Genomic DNA, 21,657 nt, shown 5'->3' on the forward strand with positions numbered 1-21,657 from the left:
GTGACGATCGCTGCCTCTTAGTGCAAGAGGAAGTCCGTTTAAGAAGAGTGTAGCAATTAACAACTGGGTCGGGGAACATTTAACACAAAGCATTTAATGTGCTACATAACTTATTACGGGGTTTCAGAAAATCTAGTGAATTAAACGTTGATTTTAGGATGAAGTTTAGTTTATGTCATTCTAGTTTAATGACAAAATAAACTACGAGAATAAAGTGGAAATGTCGACTAATCTCGACATATAGTTTTTTATTTTTTTTCTTCACTGTGTCCGTATTTTTTTTTTTCTTCACCATGGCCCTAATACGCTTCCATAGGACTATACCACAAATAGCATTATAAATGCAAGTTGCAGTTTTATTATTTATGTATATAGCTTTGCATTAATATGGACCTTGCTTCAAGCTGTTTGCATTAATGATGGTTCAGTTGGTAAAGATGTCATCACCAAGTTGCACTTGTTTTATTTTATTTTAATTTGGTGAATACTGTGTAATGCACCTGGGCTTGAAGTCTTGGAAGTAATAGTATTATTACTGGAAGTTGCACTATTATTTATTTTATTTTTATTGTTTATTAGTTTAAATATTATGCAGTTTAATGATGGTAAAGTTGTTTAAAAAGTCACTTTAACATGTCAGTGGACAGAGATTGTTAACATTAACAAAGTGTAGTTGGTTTACAAACAATATTTACTATTTATTCCTTTTCTAAGACATGTTCAGTGCAATACAACTTTTGACAAGCACCTCTGGATATTTTACTAAGTCTAAATGCCTCTTTGGATTGTTGAAAATATGTTGTCAAAATTTTAGTTTAAGTTGTTTGCAAACATTGTTCAATAAAAAGGTTCTATATTTTGACTGCATCTGTCATGCAGTGTGATTCCTTCTCTTCCTTAGTGCCAACCCCTTGAAAACTATCACTTTATGGGGCCATGCAAACCTGTAATAATACTTGTGTGCACATTAAAGTGTTTTTTTGTACAATGTACAATTCTAATGACAATGGAATAGGTTATTCTTAGCCAGTAATTGCAGTGGAAAATGTGGTTAACATCCACTCATGCATGGGAAAAAATACCGTCCAATACCGTGAAGCCGGTATAATTTTGAAAAATACAGTGATACAGAATTTTGGTCATACCGTCCAGCACTAATATGTATATGAGAGAGAGAGAGAAAAATGTTGGCTGTTAAGCCTAAAATGGGTGTTAATTCAACAATTTGAATTTTTTGGGACTCCATTCACACCATATGCCAATCCACCACTTTGAGCAGCAATATTTCCTTCTCAATTGGGGAAACAAAGTGACATTCTATAATGGCAAGGGGATCCAAGCTAAATGTTACAACTAAACCTTCGATAAATAGTGTAATTTATATTTGTGTGTGTGTGTCTGGAATACCAACATTTAGATGCTTAGGAAAGGAGTATTTAACTTGGATGAAAGTGAGATTGTGTGGTTTATACTGGAACTTTATCAAAATATTTATTTTAGTTTTTGCTATATTTGTTTAAGTACATTGAATACTGACAGGGTTCATATCATTGCAGTGTTTCTATTAGTCTTTGAAAAGTTAGTGGACAAATCTTATTTATTTATTAGAAATACAATTTAATCTTGATCAATCTCAGTTTCCAGAAGTGCTGCAAAATGTACAGTTGAAATCAGAAGTGTGTGCAAGCAAGGAGGCCTACGAACCTGTCCCAGTTACACCAGTTCTGTCTGGAGGAATGGGCCAAAATTCCATCAATGTATTGTAAGAAGTTCATGGAAGGCGACCCAAAATGTTTGGCTCAAGTTAAACAATTTAAAGGCAATGTTGCCAAATATCAACAAAGCATATGGAAACTTGTAACCCACTGGAATACTCTGAGGTCTGTGAACATTGTTGGAAAAAATTACCTTTGCCCTGCACAAAATAGATGTCTTAAATGATATGCCAAATTTCTAGCATTTTATTTGCTAGTATAAAATCTGTAGAGGGGTTATAAAGTGAGTTTTAAAGAATTCACCCTAAGTGACTTCAACTGTACTAAAGGTCAAACAAGTGCCATAAATGTGCTGATATGTAAAGTTTAATTTGACACCTGTAAATAAATTTGTCACCTGTTTCCTGCAGTTCCTCCGACTGTTTGGCGAATGAATATTGACACTCCTGAAGAATCCCGTAGCAATGCCTCCTTTAGCTCGGATGATCGGTGGTGGGACCAGACTGATCTGACAAAGCTGATTCTTGCATCCAACAAGCTGCAGTCCCTTTCAGAAGATATTCAGCTTCATCCTGCTTTGACTGTTTTGCATGTACGTAGAATTAATTGTATTTCTGTAAAATATGTAGGTGACTTTTTGGGGAGGCATAGCCAGATATTTTCGTAGGAAGTTTTCTGTTAGCCTTCATTTTTAAGTGTTTTTGTGATCTATTATGATTGTAATTTGTTATGCTAATCAGTTAAACTTGATTTTTTTCTTGTGAAGCAAGCACACGTCTAATATGCCTAGCATTTTACTAATACACTATAGTTAAAGTAAAATGCAGAATTACATGCAATAAACTCAAAAGTACAAACATATCATTAAACACTCACCATTACACAGTATATCAATACAACAATCTACTTCTAGTATCAGACGTTTTGAATTCTAAATTTTATGCAACATTAACTAATAATGAAAAATCCTCTTTTTGTTTGGTAGAACATTGTGAACTTATTCTAAGTTAAAATAAGTGAGAACATTGTAATGTATATTTCATGAATTCTGCTTAATAATAAAAGAAATCAGTGTCTAAGTTAAGTATATTTTTGTCGATTAAGGTTCATGATAATGAACTTGTCTCCTTACCTCAGTCTATTGGGCTGCTTGAAAATCTACAGAAGCTTAATATCAGGTATGTTTTAATTTTTTTGAAATACATTTATTTTTTGCCAGCTTTGTGGTAACTTTTTTTTTAAACTAGTAGATCTGTCACAGGTCTCTGTTTCAATATGGTAATGTAACATTTTTTTTTCACTCCTAAATGAAAAGCCACATAGACATACTTAAGTTTGATCGAGACTGACTGAAACACTGTCCAGGCATAGAACGTGTACCATAACTATTCCATTGTAAAATAAAGTGGTTTAATTTCTAAAGGAAAACGGAAAATACAAATGTCTGCCTCACTCTTAAATCAAGCCTGCCTCTTATTACAGCAAAATATTAGTTTTGTTATCACATTCTTTGGTCCGTTTAGTCCACAGGGTCCCTTTAAAAATAATATGCTCTGTAGCATGAAGAGTTGCTCATCCTTTTCATTGTCTTCCCCTTTGCTCCCAGCTGTTATGTCATGTGTCGGTGATGTTGTTTGTTTTGTTTTTGTTTTTTGTTCTTTTCCCCAACCCCAGGTTAAGACACCAGAAGTTAAAGGACATGCCCAAGAGGGACACAGTAAATCCATAAGATGAGGATCCCTCAGTAATGTCAATTCAGCCAAAATACCACACATCTACTTCTGTCACATAACATGGAAAAGGTCTTTGTAAAAGATCCAAAACACTGTTTGTATAAAACAGAAAGAAGGAACAATGCCTGTTGCACCTTTTACAACTAAGTTTATTCCCTAGTGGCTGAGGAACACAGCAGTGGTTAAACAAAGGGACGTAGTGGACTGAAGGCACCGAAGAGTGCTTGAAAAACTAATATTTTGCTTTAATATGAGGTAGGCTTGATTTTAAGAGCAAGGTATACTTTGAGTATTTTTTTTCTCTTTGAAATAAAAATATTTTATTCCTTTACAATGGAATTGCTATGATGCACATTCCTTGCCTGATTATAGGAGCATTACACCTCTGTCATCTTCTTATATAATACGCTACCGTGGCTGTTCATTTGTCTGTCCAGGATTTTAAATCATCCTGTAGCTCGCAAACCGTTTGACCAATTGACCTGAAATTTGGTACACATATACTACACGATGTCTACTATCCACGTTCGTGATGATGATACACCTCTCATCCCTACCACCTTCACTGTCACTTCCCCTACCTCTTCATATCTTAAATCATTCTTGAAGCAGATTGAAGACTTATGTGCCAGCTTAAGTAAAAAAATAAGGAAAATGTACTAAGTAATTGCAACACCAACACTGACTTAATCAGTTTTAACGTGAAAAGGTGCAGACAAAAGAAGAGAAGAAGCAGGCCGCAAGTGTGGAAAAAAGAAGAGCTGCTCAGGAAGCAGCAAGCGCATCAACCTCTAAGCAAATGAATGATAAACGTACATAGAAAGAGGATGAAAACTGTGAATGATCAAGTCAAGTGTATTCACTGCATGTTATTGTGCAGTTCACCATTACTGGTATTTAAATATTTATTGCGAATTTTTGTGTAGGAGGAGGGGGGAATAAAGGAAATGAGCTATTTAAATTTCCATTCTGAAATTAAGACATTGTGATAGCTTATAGATGTACAGTGGAACCTCGGTTCACAACCATAATTCATTCCAAAACTCTGGTCGTAAACCAAAGCAATTTCCCCCATAGGATTGTATGTAAATACAATTAATCCGTTCCAGACCATACGAACTGTATGTAAATATATATTTTTTTTAAGTTTTTAAGCACAAACATAGTTAATTAAACCATAGAATGCACATTGTAATAGTAAACTAAATGTAAAAACATTGAATAACACTGAGAAAACCTTGAACAACAGAGAAAACTAACACTGCAATAGTTTGCGCTATAGTGCTACCAACCACTGGCTAAAAACACTTTTTTTTTTAAATGAGTTTTAAGCACAGGGAAAAAAATGAACATTTGGAAAGATCCGTAATTTAATAAACCACCAAGAAAAGTAACATTGCAACAATGCACGCTACGAACCAATCGCTGTAAACAGAAGTGAAAACAAAATCAAGCCCAGTGCATTCTTTAACTGCCTTCCTACCTATGCTATGCGTCCAGCCCCCTCTCTCTCGCGCTGCCTGTGTGTGTGCGTCTGTCTCTCTCTTGTGCTGCCTGTGTGTGTGCTCTTTCTTTTGCTGCCTGTGTGTGTGTGTATGTGTGTGTGTGTGGCGCTCTCTCTCTCTTGCTCGCTGCACAGGAAACGCACAGGGAGAGACTGAACATGTACAAACCGAAAGGGAAACTGGCTTGTTCATATACCGAGTGTGTGGTCATGAACCGAGGCAAAAGTTTGAAGAACTTTTTGGTCGTAAACCGATTTGTACGTGTACCGAGACGTTCATGAACCGAGGTTCCACTGTACTGGTGCAATTGCAAAAAGCTTCAACCTCAGCTTTTTTTGGTGTTCTTTCATCAGTTCACATCCTGCTATCTGTTAAAGGAAATGTTTAACAGACTTGTCTACTCAAAGTCCGCTTTAGCAAAGTAGTTTATTTTCATAATTGGGCATGTTAAGAATCTGGTATTTATGTACTCGTATATTTTGAATGTAACACTCTTCAAACTGAACTTCATTTTTAAATTTTATTATAGTCAATGCCTTATTTATTTTTTTCCAATAATACATTTACTTTAACTATTTGTTCTCACTGCTCAAAGTCAGAAGTCCTTTGTATTTATGCCTTTTGCTTATGACACACACTACTGATTTTCAGAATAATATAGGTTTTAACTTTAGTCTTAAAGTGAGAATCATCCTATTAGGTGTATCCATCCATCAACAAACAGGCAATAAAGTGTAAAACAACATTATATGTGCAAATAAACCATGAATACAAAATAAACATCTTTTTGTAAGGTTGATTTTGGCAAATACTCCAGTTACATTTTCAATATTGTAGTGTGGTGGTTTCTAATCCCAATTGTGGGAACCTTTTTAAGTTTTTGTTTTCCTATGTATTCACCTTTTTCGGTGGTGTTTGCTCCCTTAATAGTTATCCTAGTAATAAGGAGAATAGAAACAAGGGCAAATAACATAGAATGTTGTAAGGCTGCTTCTACTTCAGCATTAGACCCACTGACAGTGCCACTAGTAAGAATGCCTTAAGTAACCAGAACACTTGCTAAAGCAGGATGAAGATGATCATGATAATGTTAAATCTTAAAGACTAAGAAACACTCTCTATGTAACACACACAAATGATTGCGACATTCCAATCTAATATAACATACAGTAAAACCTTGGATTGCAAGTAACTTGGTCAGCGAGTGTTTTGCAAGACGAGCTGAAATTTTTAATAAATTTTAACTTGATAAACGAACGAGGTCTTGCAATACAAGTAGTATGTATACGCTTTGTCTGCTGATTGTTACATGGGGATTGTGGGTAATCATCTCCCATGCTCATTCTCAGTTGGTGTGCAACACTCGTATAGCCAACATCCGTATGAGCGTATACTGTTTACTATAGCTACTTGTGTGTGTGTTGTAACGTGTGTGTCCCTGTCTTGCACCCAAAAACACGAGGCTGAGTCTCAGTACTTTAGCAAACCAGCTTTATTCAGTTTGAAACAGGAACGCTTATTTATCGTAGCGTGATCTACCACTCTACTCACACAAGAACAAAGCAGTAAGGCAGGGTCATGACCAGGTTAGTGGCCAAGTAATCCTGTGCCCTGTATTTATAATGTTCCTTATATCACCCATCAACGGCAGACGCTTATAGCATGTCCGCAATCTTTTCAGGTTTTCTTTTGCTGCGAACTGCTACATCGCTGGGAGCCACGCTCTTCCGCGTGTCATCCTGTTGGGGGCAATCCCAAAAGAGTTTAGAAACCTTTCAGTGCGTAAAGCATTTTATTATTTTGCGTCCAAGTGTAGTGACTCTTCAGGCAAAAGCAACTGTCATTAGAGAGGTACCTTGTTAAAGTCGCCAAAAAATTAAAAAAATTCCAGTGAGCCAACAGATAGCAATGATTCCGCTAGTTAGAGTGAAAGTCATCTTACACAATAACCCTCCTCTTCTCGTCTCCCTCACACCAGCCACAATTCTTTTCAAAGGTAAAGTGCCAGTTAATTTGTTTGATGTATTTTTACTTTATATTTTGTATTAATCATTTTTATATGAATAGTTTTGGGCTGTATAATGAATCATCTGAGTTTCCATTATTTCTTATGGGGAAATTCACTTTGATATACGAGTACTTTGGATTACAAGCACGTTTCCAGAACAAATTACACTTGCAAACCAAGGAATAGTTTGCATATTCAGTTTTGAAATTTCTGGACTAGCCTGTCATCATTCTTTTTCATTTTCCCTGGCGTCTTCTCCATTCCTTAGTGTTGCACTAGGATACAAGTAGGGGAGCAAATTACATAGAAGAGCAAATTAGTAGGACAGAGATGCACACACTCTCTTTTTATTTAAATGCAAAGTAAGGGAAGGGGAATAAAAGACTGGCTATTTAAACGATCAATTTGAGGTAAAATGATTGTAATTCGCTGGTTGCGAAACCAGTTGGAATAAAATCCTGTAGCCAAAGTGGTCCCCAGGACTGGGATTAAAAATCACTGTGGTAGAATGCAACAGAAGTATTAATGAAAAATCTAAAATGTTTGGGTTACAATTGCTAAGTGCCATTTAATAGTTATGAGTTTAAAAGGAAAAAAAATCAGTGAAGATATTTATAAATGGAATTTTTTTTCAGGCTCTTATGGACAATATTACATGGCACCTTTTCGTTCCAGAGTGGATTTTTAAAGGTAGCTGTGGCTGATATTATACAACAAGTAGATGTAGTCAGACAGGGCTCTTTCTTTGGATCAGTGGTCTCAGAGCTAAGAAGGAGAATCACGTGTAGATGCCATGGTTTCTCTTTCAACTCTTTCTAGTGATCCTGTGGCTCTTGATGAGGGTTAAAATTCTATATCTGGAGTGTGTAGCTTATTTGGAAATGCTTAGGGCTTAATTTCTAGCATGTTTTGTAAGAAATGATGAGATTGGTTGGAAGAGCAATCTCCAGGATGGACTGGGTGGTTTTTCTCTACCTGGTGTATGCTTAAATGCTGTACTGCTGACAGCAAAGCTGTATTACACACATAAGTAAGCTGTTAGTATGTTTTGTTTAGTGTATCTATAATAGTTGACAATGTGGGGGAGATAGCTTTCTTCCGCTGTCTTACACAAATTGCTTAAACCATATGAGATCCTAGGTAATATAGATGCCAAGAAATTTGAAGTTTCTGGCCCTTTCTGCCTTGGTTCCATTTATCTGAACAGGTCATAACTATTTCAGTTTTCTGCAATAATCATTCAGATGCTTAATTTTGCTGAGGTTCAGTGTGAGATTGTTGACTGTGCAGCATTTTGTAAGATTGACCTCATCCTCACAAGTCCTTTCTGTGATCTGACCTACTGGTTGATGGAGATGGTGTTGTATTTGGCCTTACAATCGTAGCTGTAAAAGGTGTAGAGCACTAATCAGCTTTAATGACTTTCTCTGTAGCAAAATGTTTATGCCAAGCTTTAATCTTATATTGAGACACACTGCTTTGGCTGGTTAAGTAATAATACAAAATCGGGTCCTGTGAAAGAAATTTTAATTAAAAAAAGGGCATTTTAGGTGTATTAAAGTAATACATTAAATAATCACTTTCAATTTGACATCCTTAGTTTTTTCAGACTAAGAAGCAGATATTATTGAATTGTTTATCTGTTTAATGTATAGTTGCCCTCAAATGTTACTGACCCTTCTGGTGTCGTTGGCTAATGAGGTGTCATCTAGACCGCGGGTGTCGAACTCCAGTCCTGGAGGGCTGCAGTGGCTGCAGGTTTTCATTCTAACCATTTTCTTCATTAGTGACCAGTTTTTGCTGCTAATTAACTTTTTTCTTTAGTTTTAGTTAACTTGACTCAGGCCCCTTAGTTGTCTCTCTTTCCTTAATTAGCAGCCAAACAATAACGAGACACAAAACGAGCCGCCGCATAACCAGCTAACCTGTGCTCATTGCACTATATCTGAAAATAAAGAAAGTGAAGGCCTCAGTAAGGTTGATTTCTCAGGTCACCAAAACATTTTGATGGCATTCTTAGAAAAAAAACAGAAAAATCAACAGTTTTGGAAATGTCTGCTGTGGCAGAATGAGAGCAACAACAAACTATGGAATTAAATAACGGGTTTAATTAACAGCAGGAATCAGATTTTCATTAAGAGATTGGTTGGAGTGAAATTGGTTGGAGTTTGAAATCACAATTTAGCTGGTCATCTGTTGGCTCGTTTCACATCTCATTTCTGTTTGGCTGTCATTTAATGAAAAAAAGAATCAATTCAGAGGACTGAATCCTTAAAAACAAGGCTATTAAAATGAAGGGAAAGGAAGTTAATTAGCAGTGAAAACTGGGCACTGATTAGGAAAAGGGTTAGAATGAAAACCTGCAGCCACTGCGGGCCTCCAGGCTTGACACCCCTGTTTTAGACTATGGAAATTACTCCTGTATATTATACTATGCCCCTTTCATGAGTGACATCATTCTTGATATAATTAGTTCAAGCAATAATCATTCTACCATATATTTTCCTGAAAATATATATAATGATTTTTCAAAGCTTTAATATTTTGATTTAACACAGCCATAACAAACTGAAGGAATTACCAGAACAGTTCTGGAATCTTAAGAACCTAAGAAACTTACACTTGCAACAGAATGAACTGAAAAGAATACCAGAGGGAATAGGTCAGTTGACCCTTTTGGATGAATTGGTAAGTTAGCTTATGTTTAAATATAAATCTATGTGAATTAAATTGTATTTAATCAGTTTTCCTGTATTTATTTACTACTTCTTGCTGGTATCATATTGAGTTATCCTCGGATCATTCACTTTCTGTATGGTAAATTCCTTAACTGTAAAAAGACTAGAACTACAAGATTTCATGATGGTAGTTTGCAGTTGATCTTTTGTTTCCCATTTACAGCAGAAAACATGTAAACCAGAATAAGTAACGTGATAAAATTCTTTACTGTGAAATTGTGTGGTGTTTCTGAATGTAATCAAGTAGGAATACCATTTTTCTGAACACTGTATTTTGAGCATCGTCCATTATCAAGTACATTTAAAAGAATTAGAGGGCCATTCTTGTCAAAGTAACAAATGTGAAGCCTACAGGCATTGTGGCATTATCTATTTTCAATTGTAAAACTTTTCAAAGGCAGACTACTTTTTTTTATTAAATATGAAGTATTTAAGTAATCTTGCAAGTAACATTCTGGTATAATCTAAACACCCATCCCTAATTGAAATACATTAATATGACAATGTAATTGTTCCACCGTTCCCATATAAAGAGTCGAATTTTAAAAGCTTAAAAGTTCAAACTGATTCTAAATGTAGTAATGTGAATTGTAATTCCAGTAAAAGTTAACCTTTATGCTGGTACAAGAGATTTGAGATTTTTATGTTGAAAGATGCTTATCTACAGTTTATTCCCATCTTTGTTATGTAATACTAGCTGTGTAAGCCCGTGGTGTAAAAAGCCCGGGCTCCTTGAAATTATTGAAATCATCAGGAAAAATAAAATTGAAATACAGTAATCCCTCGCTACTTCGTGGTTCACTTTTCGCGGATTCACGACTTTGCGGGTTTTTAAATACAAGTGATTGCCCGCCTATCGCGGAAGTTATGTTCCAGACCCATCAGCAACAGGAGAAAATCCACGATATAGAAAGACCATATAAGAAACATTTTTATAGTTTAAGCCTTAAAATACCCATCCCACATGCTTTAAACACATGTAAACTTATAAAACACACTTTGTTAACACATATGATATGTGGATGTCGGGCTAAGGATATGAGTAACATCTCACTATTATAAAACATTTTAACTTCACGCAAGACAAGACAGTGAGACAGGAAAATAGGTGCTGTACAGGCTTTTAAATCATTGACACGCAGAGCGACAAGCAGCACAAAGCCAGCACAAAGTCCACTTCTCCTTATGTTCATTCAGCTCCCCACCCCCTTGACAATGCGAAGTGGCAGGAGCGTACTGCACCTCCGGGGAGGGGGGTTTGAGCGAACATGCGTTCAGCCCTCACACACCCCCACTCCTCCTCCTCCTTCTGAAAGCACAGAGCAACTAGCAGGCATTTTGGCAGAAGCAGCACAAAGTCCATTTCTGCTCAGCGTGAGTTCAGCTGCCCCCCTTCACAAAGCGAGTGCAGACACATCGACGTCTGATCGCTGTGTGCAGTGTTGGTCTGCAGTGTTTAAGAATGTAGAAAGTGTTTAAGAGCATAGGAAGTGTTTATAAGAGTGTGGGAAAGGTTAACAAGAGAGTGAGAAAGGTTTATAAGAGTGTGGGAAGGGTTTATAAAGCCTTAAAATATGTATAAATAATAAAATAAATATAGGTCGCTACTTCGCGGATTTTCACCTATCGCGGGGCGCTCTGGAACGTAACCCCCGCGATAGGTGAGGGATGACTGTACAGAGTTGACAGTTTCATTTTGCAGACATGCTCACCCCCTTGTCTATTAACGGGTAAGCGAGTTTGTCTCCGACTCGTAAACTTGGGCCCGCCTTGCCGGCTCTTTGAGCTTCATGCTGTAGCCTCGCACTTATTTCTTCTTCTGACTCGTTAACTTGGGGCCACCTTTCCGGTTCTTTTGAGCTTCATTTCTGTAGCCTCTCACTTCCGGGCTGGATGGACGGACAGACACAGGCAGGCAGACAGACAGACAGACACACACACACTCTCACACACACACGTAGATGTTTATATATAAGAAGTATGCAGTGTTTTTGAAATTATTATACGCGTTTTCTCTTTTATTTCAGGTAAGTTCTATACCCTAATGTAAATGTTTTGCATTCATATTTAACATATTCTCATGTTTTTGGAATTTAATAAAGTTTATGTCAGAATTCAGACCTGAGATTTACATTTATGTTTTAAAGATTGTGGTCTTTAACTGTGTTGTTGTTTATTTAGGACCTTTCAGACAATCAAATTGAAGATATTCCAGACACTGTGGGTAAACTCTGCAATCTAGTGAAGCTTAATCTGTCCAACAATAAACTAAAAACACTTCCATCTGGAATTAAAACACTTAAAAGTAAGGTTTTAGATGTTTCAAACTTATTTTCAATTCTGAGGCTTATTTGTTGTTGGTTTTGTGTGTGTGTGCCTTTTGCTGTGATTTCGAGACCCTATAAAAACGATTTGTACATTCTTGTTTGGATCCATGTCAGTCCATGTCATAACTGTAGTGTGAATGTTCCTACATTAATTTAGAGATGACCTGGATTTATGCAAAGACGATGTTTTATAACTGCACAGTATCTCCTCTAATTCCTTGCATCTGCTTATAATGGTAAAACAAGCAAGTAAATTGAAGCCTAGAAAGATATGACCATAAATCATGAACTCTGATAAAAGTATAATATCAGACTTTTTTTTTGGATGCATCATATAGTATAAAAATGGAGTACTGTGTTTGATTGGTTACAGGAGTTCACTTAAAGATGGCATATCTTAAAATCTAGAGATGAATCTGTTGGTGTGAGTCTTTTACAACAATGGGTCTCTGGTTCACTCCTGGGAGTCCTCTGTGGATGCAGATTTTTATCTTTACCAATTTGATCGCAACCTTAATTAAGCAACCTGTTAGTTCCTGGTTGATTTTTATTTTGTTTTTTGATTTGGTATTAATCAGGAAATTACAAATGTCATGTCATTTTCTTACCCACTTAATCCAGATCAGGGTCACATTTGAGCAAACCCAGCCAGCATAGGTTGCAAGGCAGGAACAAACCCTAGACAGGGTGCCAGTCCTTTGCAGGGTAAAATTTATAAAATGGAATAAGCTAGATATACATACTTATTAACAGAATGAAGCAAAAAATGTTTGAGTGTTAGATGGAGACCTATTCTTTCTTTGTACTTTTAAATATCTGGTAATTTTTTAACATTTTATTATTTATATTATTATTTACTAATTTATTAAACAAGTGGCTGATAGTGAACTAGCCTTCCAGTATCCATGCAAAAATGGAATGTTTGCTCACCTCGTCATCAATTGACAGTGTACGCTCCACTAAAAAGCATTTTTAGAAAAAGAAAATGACAAATTGGAGTGAAGCATTTAAAGATGCATCAAAATCACCAATATTATAAACTCTAATCTCATGCTACTTTCTGAATGCAAAATAAGAGAAAGAAAGAGAGCAGCTAATGAGATCAAATGTAAAATGACTGAAATTGGTTGCAACCAAGCCAGCCACAATAGGGGCCCCTAGGCCTGAACTTGAGGAGCACTGTTTAACAAGATGTAGAGGACAGCCATGGAACTATCAAGTTTGTTTAATGGTTTGATCTTTTTACCAGCTAAATATCTGTAATGATTTGACTGTACGCTTTAGATAGACCCCACTTGCCCCTCTTTCAACAATAGTGAAAGAGCAGACTGTAGTGTTGGTGGAGCACTAAAAATATTTAGGGACAGTCATTGATAATGGGCTGACCTTTCATTGTAATACAGATTCTTCCTGAAAGAAGAGACAAAAATGGCTGTTTATTCTAAGGAAACTCAACTGTGTTAGAATAGACACAACTACAGTATGTAGACATTTTTTTGTGTATGAATCTATGTTTGCTTTTATGAGTTGGTTTGGAAATCCCTGCATAAAGAACAAAAACTGTCTGACTAATAGTGTTAATTATAGCAGTACAAATATTGGTTTGCGCACTCTTCTGTACCAAAAACAAGTTAGAAAAAAGGCCATTTCAGTTCTGTCAGAAAATAGTGACCTTCTGTTTAAAAGTTTGTTGCCCTCAAGCTCCAGAAATAGGCTTAATACGTTGAAGAGAAACAGATTTAAAAACTATTTGTTTTTCTTTCTTCTGAGCCATAAACATTTTGCATTCTCATAGCTGTAGGGATCTTAATGAGTTCTGAATTAGTATTGTTAATGCTATATGCTGTTAGAGTTTTTTCTTATTTGTAGAAATCTCATGAGTTTATGTACTGAAAGCAACATGGGTTGTCATACTTAAGCTTGTATTCTTGTATCTATGTAAAAATGAGTCTTCTTCTGTGGGGAGAAAACATCCCAAGTTAATAAGTCTACCTGACCTATGAAGAATTTTAACCAAAAACACTGAAAATAGCTTTTTTTAATTCAGTTTTTATCATATTCAATTACAGGACGGCAGGTTAACCAAAATAGTGGTGTTCCCACTATGTATAATTTTATGTATATTTGTTTTAGATTTGAAAATATTGGACTGTACACATAATGAATTGGTAAGCATTCCACCAGAGGTGGCACAGATGGCATCTTTAGAGCAACTTTATCTAAGGCACAACAAGCTACGTATCCTTCCGGAGCTTCCTTCCTGTAAACTGCTCAAGGTATCATTCCTTGTTTTTAAGATGCATTTTTATTTTTTAATTAAATTTCTTAAAATGATTATACCTGGCAGTTTGTCTGTCTTAATTTATATTTTTATTAACTTCTGACTTGTCATAACCACAAAGTTATCAGCCTGTCCATCAAGACAGTCTGCAAAACCATAGGGCCTTCTAAAGAAGGTTTGTTGCAATACAACATTTTGTGTTCCTCAAGATTTTTAAAACAGAGATAAGTCTGGGATGAAGTATGTAAAGTGTTTAGTTAGGCTTTCTCCCTTGATAGACATTTTTTCTTTTGTTTGTAGGTGGTAATTTTTAAATTCACATGAACTAAATCATACATATGCAGAAGTCTTTTTATATGCCATGATTATTTCAAGTGACTTTTATCAAATGAAATAACACTCAAATAAAAAACACTTTCGGTATAGGAAAGTAAAACTTGTTAACCAATCTGCGTAGTGAGAAGTTAAGCAAAATTATACCTTTTATTGGCTAACTAGAAATATTACGATATGCAAGCATTAGAGGCAACTCCGGCCCCTTCTTCAGGCAAGATGTAATCACACCCTAGTACTATAACCAATCTGCTTTATTTAAACCAGTAATTTAGTTAACTAACATGTTAATACTGTATATGAAAAGAGGGGAGACACTGTGTAAGGATTGCTAAAAAAAAAAATATTTCAGGCTGCCTCACCACTTACTGTTTCAAGGCTTAGATAAATATTGCAAAACTACATTTCAGGGGCTTTTTGTCCCTTTCAGAGTAGTCTCCCTTTATTTCCCACCTCCCCCTAGCCTTTATAGGGAATTGCCCTATAGTCCCAGGGCCCAGACAAATGTCATGATATCACATAGCCCTGCTGTTTACAGCTGGAGTTTATATTATATAAACATTTGAGCTATTTACTTCTGTTTTTAATTACTATAGTGAATGTTTAGCTTTCTTAATGACGGATGCTGTGTTGAACAGGGTTTTATGAACGGATTCTGAAAGCTATTGAATGAGAGAGATCTCATGACTAATACGCTATTTCGTCTAAATTTAAGTGGTGAATTATTATTGGATTTCTTTGATAGTCCTGGAATCTCCATAATTTAATAATTTTCTACATAAGAATGCTCTTAGGTTTACTTGAGAATAGAGTTGCTTGCTGTAGCATTAGACATATTTTGACCCAATTGAACACAACCATGATAAAGAATATTTTCTTGCTTTTATTTAAAAAAAAAAAAAAAAAAGGGGATTGATTATTTCTTACCCAAATTTAATGGAAAAAGGACCATATGGAAATAATTTAAAATTATTTGAAGTTATCTGAGTTAATTTTTGTTTTCTGAATGAGCAGCACAAATCTAACAGCTCGGTTCTATCACAAGTTGTGTTCATATTGTATTCAGGTAAAAAAAAAAAGACTATCATTATTTAAGGAAGAATAGTAGTCTATGCCAATTTCAGTTGAATTGATACTCAGCTTTTTCTCTTGCAATTTCTAACAGGAGCTCTATGTTGGCAACAATCAAATTGAATTCCTGGGAGAAGAACATTTAAAGCATTTAAGTGTCATTAGTGTGTTAGAGTTGAGGGATAACAAACTGAAGTCCATTCCAGATGAAATCACTCTTCTACAAGGATTAGAGAGACTGGATCTCACCAACAATGACATAAGCAAGTGGGTGTTTTAACAGGCTGCCTATTTCTTTGACAATTTCTTTAAGGCAAAATAAATACCTTTTATAAGTGTCAACTTTATTGAGTCCAGAATACCTGCAAAGGTCTAAACATCTTTGTAATAATTTATGCAAAGCAAATATCCATTTTCAATTGTTATATACAAATATCTGGTCAAACTATATTAGATCCAGTGTCAATTAGAAATATTTGCCCCCTTATTTTGCAGTTAATTTAGATCACTTTGCAATGCCCAGTTTATACTTTGAAGAGTCTTTTTCTACTGATAAATATTACAGACAAATAAAAACTACTGTTAAACAACATTTAATTGCAATGAAATGTAAAAACTTCTTTTGATTGCCACTTTATATAAATCGTTTAGCTTTTCAAGTGATGAAGGAATTTGTTATGAAGTGTCAGTGTTTGAACATGCTTAAGAGCAATGGTTTTGCACTTTTTACTTTTGACAGCTAATAGTATCCTCCCACACTTCAGAAATGTCATCAGATCCCATGGTTGTTCTCCTTTTAAACTAATGGTTTGCCTAATGCATAGAGTAGTATTTATTTCAAAATTAACACTTGTTAGCAACTATATCTAACAAACACCTTCCATTCTTACTGTTGATATTTTATCATGAACTGATTGGCATGTATATGGCTTAGCGCTTTGAGTGTCCTTTCAGTGAAGAGCACTATACAAAAATAAACTGTGGAACTGAATAATTCAATACAAAACCAATAAACCTCTTCTGTTTTTACAATTTTGTTTAGACTTTTGTTTGTGAGAGTGCTCTTATGATAGCCCTACTCATCCCAAATAAAAAAGAGGATGCAAAAATGTAAAATAGAAATGGTAAGCTTAGCAAACAAAATTCCTATGGGATGTATGGGGGAAAACAACCTGGAAAACTTTTGCACTTCTGAGCCAATTTAAACAGGTCTTGAATACTCTGTGTCATATTTGGTGGTTGTCTCCCTCCCTCATTCTTTCCCTGACACATGACCCTGATTTCTTTTCCTTCTACCAGCTGATTATTTGCTCCAGTACTTCTGCTGATTTTGCACTTGGTTTTCCTCTGGTTTCTGGCAAAAGGTGTTCAGACTCTGTGGAATCCTTATATTGCATTTCTCTGCTTTACCATACATTTACAATATATTGAATCCTTTTGTATTATTACCAGGGTGATGTCATAATTTAGAAGACAATGAAGGATAAAGGAAACTTTTCAACAGAAAGTTAATTAACAACTATAACCTGAATGATTTATTTCACTTTCATTTGAAATGGGCCTGAACAGCAACATTTTCTTTTTTTTCTTTTTCTTAGTTAGGAATAGTATTTCCTGAGATATTGTATATTGTCTTTATATCAAAAATACGGGAAATATAAAATTCTAAAAAGTGGACTTTGATCATTTTGAGCCCTGAGTGATTTTTATTTTTATTTTTTTGCAGTTTGCCTTATGGATTAGGGGATTTGCCTAAACTGAAAACTCTGTCACTAGAAGGCAATCCTTTGAGAACCATTCGTAGGGATCTTCTTACTGTAAGTGCAAATAACTCAAATCAAAGATATTCTTATTTACAATATTGAGACATTGTTCTAAAGAGAGCGCATCTTGCTCTCTCGGTACTGGTGATGCACCAAAATGTAATGGATACTTGTACTAAATAGTCTTAATAGTGTTGATTTTTGTTTTAGTATTGTAGAGTATATCTTGGTAGTGACCAGAAGTGCAGGCAGTAGTGGATGCTGTTAGGAAAAATTGCAAGAATTATGCATGTTGGGCATTTATGCGTTACTGTCACATTGAGGTATTTCTTTCAGAGTTCATCCACTTCAGGGACATAGTCAGATAAGAGAATGCAGTACGAATATTGAGCAATGTAATACAAGAACCCTAGCTCTTTAAGTGCCACCACGGTCCCCTATATTCTGTTTACAACCTAGCAGTTGATTATGGTACATCCCAGGCTGGTTCTGGTTAAAGTTCAGCGAACTTTGAAGTTGGTATGTAAAGTTGGACAAGGTTCAGGTGTCGATTAGAGGATTCACCAGAAAATCGGGGAAAGAAGGGTAGCAGATGTAAGAGAAATTCTTTGTGTGGTACATGAGGAGGTTAGTGGACCAGTCACCCCACCAAACAGACTACCTGGAGTGCCTTGAGGTGGGGTAGCCCAGTCAGCAAGAAGAGTTTTCTCTTTATTTTGTACTTTGCCACTCCATGTCAAGTGTGTTTTTACACATGCAATACAATGGACCTCCGTTACTGTGCCATCTGTTAATCATATGCATCAGAAGTACTATGTAACAAAGTAAGGATGTTTCTGTGTACAATATTTGTGTGTGGGTGGGTATTTGTTTTTTTATTGTTTTTTTAACCAATAGACAGGCAGTGTGGTGTAGAGGTTAAGGCTTTGGATCTAGGACTTCAAATCCCACTACTGATATTGGGTGACAATGACCAAGACTTTACCTGCCTGTGCTCTAACTGGAAGTGCAACAGAAATGTAACCAGTTGTGTCTCAGATGTTCTTCGTCACTTTGGGTAATGACATCAGTCAGATAAGTAATAATATTGGGTCACTGAAACTACTTACTCTTGAACATGCTATACACAACTGCTTATGAGTAAAACATGCCAGCATTACATTAATTTCTACCTTTCCTAATGACCTGGCTTTTGTTGTTGGTCATTACAAAACAAAACTTTACAGGAGCGTGTCTTCTTGTGAATTGAAACAGGTAATTAGTAGGAATAATGTGAAATTTGAGTGTGTTATTAGTTTACAGTTTTCATTTTACATTGGTCACTCAAGTACAGGATTTCTTTTCATGTTTATGGTCAGATGTGTCCAGTCTCCGTTTTAAAGACCACAGATGTGACTGTATATAGAAAGCAGTGCTTGAAGTGGGTATATAAGTCCAAGTCCCCATGTGATTCACTGATTGTATTAACGTGAAGAGCGTTCTGTGTCTTCGAGCATCGCGACAAAATTTCTGTAGCTTCCACATTAGAAATAGAGGCACAACAATCTAAGAACAATGTTGTGGTATTGAATGATTTTGATGCTGCAATCTATGAGCTACTTGTTTCCAACATTGCAACCGGGGGGGTTGGAGGTAAATGGAGTATAATGGATAACCAAGATGATAGCTGGTATGCATCTAACAGTATTAGTAGTCAACCTCAAAAGACTGCGCTTCTGAACCATTGAGCTTTGCATCTTCCTTAAGCTTTGCCATCACAGTGTTTTGTGTGTGTGCTTCCAGACCCCCCAGCCAACACCCCCTCAGTCTAGTCCACTGCCCTGTCTTCAGTCACCTGTACACCACAGTAGTTGGTGGTGCTATTCGCATGGCCCGTCAAATAACTTTTGCTCTGTTATCAGTCCAGCAAAGAGCATACTTTAGATCAGTGGTGTCCAACTCCAGTCCTGGTGGGCCGCAGTGGCTGCAGGTTGTCATTATAACCATCTTCTTAATTAGTGAGCCGTTTTTGCTGCTGATTAACTTGTTTTGCCTTCGTTTTAATCGACGTGACTCAGACCCCTTAGTTGTTTCTTTTTCCTTAATGAGCAGCCAAACAATAAAGAGAGACAAAACGAGCCGCCACATGACCAGCTAACCTGAAAATAAAGAAAGGTGAAGGTCTCAGTCATGTTGGTCTGCTCAGGTCACCAAAACATCTTGATGGTGGTCTTAGAAAAAACAGAAAATCAACAGTCTGCTGTGGCCAAATGAGAGCAGCAACAAGTCATGATATTCAATTAACAGCAAGAATTGGCTTCTCATAAGAAACTGGTTGGAGTGAAATTTGCAGGAGTTTGAAATCCCAGTTTAACTGGTCATCTGTTTGGCTGCCATTTAATGAAGAAACGAATCAATTTAGAGGACTGAATCCTTAATTACAGGGCTATTAAAATGAAGGGAAAATGAGTTAATTAGCAGTGAAAACTGCTCACTGATTAGGAAAAGGGTTAGAATAAAAACCTGCAAACACTGTGGCCCACCAGGACCGGAGTTGGACACCCCTGCTTTAGATTATTAATAAATACATTTTTTATTAACAAATAAAAGTTATCAAGTTTTTTTTTTTCTATAAAGTAGGAAATTTTTTAATCTAATCAAAATATTGAGATTTTGCTGTATTTAGTTTTTTATGTTATAAGAGTTTCCCTACTTTTTCCTAACCAAACCCCAAAATATTGATATATCAATATTCGCTAAGAGAGGACAGTTTCTCCCCTAAATGTAATATGCTGCCAAATTTCACTTTTTAACTAAATTGGAAATAGTGTTTGCATTGATGAGAGAGTGAATGAGTCCATCTCTTTTGATTGTATGTGTATGTGTAGATAGAGAGAGAGAAGATAATTTTTTATGTGATCTGGCTCCTGTTTTGAAGATTAAGGGCCAAATACCTTCAGTCTTCCACTTTAACTGTATGTTATTTAATAATTGTTCTTACCTATTTTTATTGTTTTGTCTTAAAGTTTTTCTTTGCCATTTTGTAAAGTGCTTTTGAGTTACGTTCTTTGTATGAAAATGTGCTATAAAAATGTTTTAGTCACTCACAATAAAAACAATGTATTTTTGAAAGCTTGTTGTGTGCTGAAGATAAAATGTTTTCACATATGATTTTTAAATATAATATCTTTATTTTTTACTACTAATGTTTACATACTTTTAAATAATGCCATCCTTTTGAAGATTCATTCATGTCAAGGTGATTGTCTCTAGCAAATGTTCCTGAATACGGCTCTCCATTTTATGGTTTTGTTCATTTCTTTCCCTTTTCTTTCATTTTGTAATTCTTACCACCTACATACAGTTACATAGTTTACACAGAAATATGAAAGAATGCTATAGTTTGTGATAACTTAAATTTAACCATTATTTCCTTTCTATGGAGACAAATTTAAAAAAATAAATAAACCCACACACTGTGTTTGACTTTGGACCATAGTACAAGAAACAGATTTCAATTGAAGTTGAATGTGAAAGATATAAGAATATTCAGTTTTTACTTATTTTTTAAATTGTCCTTAACGTGGTAAATTGCAGATATTTTAGTATTCTGCAATTAATTATTCAAAGCAATAAATACATTACTATGAGGATGGTGTCCATGGTTAGCCCTGATGCTTCACAGAGGACTGTCTGAGTGTAGTTTGCATTTCTCCTTGTGTCTATGTGGGTTTTCCTAAAGGTACATCCATTTTCCACCAATGTTCCAATAATGTGTTGCAAGTTAGGTTAGTTGGTATTTCTAAATTGTTTTTGTAATGTCCTTGATAGTCAAGATGCAATCCAGGGTTGTTTTCTGTCATATGTCTGTTTTATTTCTGTATAACCCTGCCTGTCTGACCTTAAATTACATTACAAAAAAAAGCCTTGAACATGTGTGGATGGAGGATTGCAGTTAGTGAGGTAATCGGGGAATATTCTGGATTCAGCTATCTATTAACACTGAAAAGTTTTTTTTTTTTTTTTTTTTTTTTTTTTTTAATAAACACAATTTTTTATTGCTTCTACTAATGTAAATAATGATAAATCTGTAATTACAGTTTCTAATTATTTCATGTTAATGGTTTTTACAACCCATCAGTAGATCGTCTTTCATGATTATTCTGTTATAACTACAAACTACAATTTTTTGAAATAAACCATC

General features: G+C 35.5%; 1 protein-coding gene across 1 annotated transcript in view; it reads left to right on the forward strand.

Annotated features, from left to right (window-relative positions):
• The window catches only part of lrrc40 (leucine rich repeat containing 40), a 41,809-nt gene that overhangs the window by 8,538 nt on the left and 11,614 nt on the right, over positions 1-21,657 (forward strand). The window contains exons 2-8 of the mRNA XM_028812165.2: positions 2,126-2,307; positions 2,820-2,893; positions 9,520-9,649; positions 11,881-12,004; positions 14,160-14,302; positions 15,806-15,978; positions 17,438-17,528. Of these exons, the coding sequence (XP_028667998.2) occupies positions 2,126-2,307; positions 2,820-2,893; positions 9,520-9,649; positions 11,881-12,004; positions 14,160-14,302; positions 15,806-15,978; positions 17,438-17,528 (917 nt within the window). The remainder of the gene's footprint in view (positions 1-2,125; positions 2,308-2,819; positions 2,894-9,519; positions 9,650-11,880; positions 12,005-14,159; positions 14,303-15,805; positions 15,979-17,437; positions 17,529-21,657) is intronic.

Source organism: Erpetoichthys calabaricus, chromosome 10, assembly GCF_900747795.2.
Source record: "Erpetoichthys calabaricus chromosome 10, fErpCal1.3, whole genome shotgun sequence".
Lineage (NCBI taxonomy): Eukaryota > Metazoa > Chordata > Cladistia > Polypteriformes > Polypteridae > Erpetoichthys > Erpetoichthys calabaricus.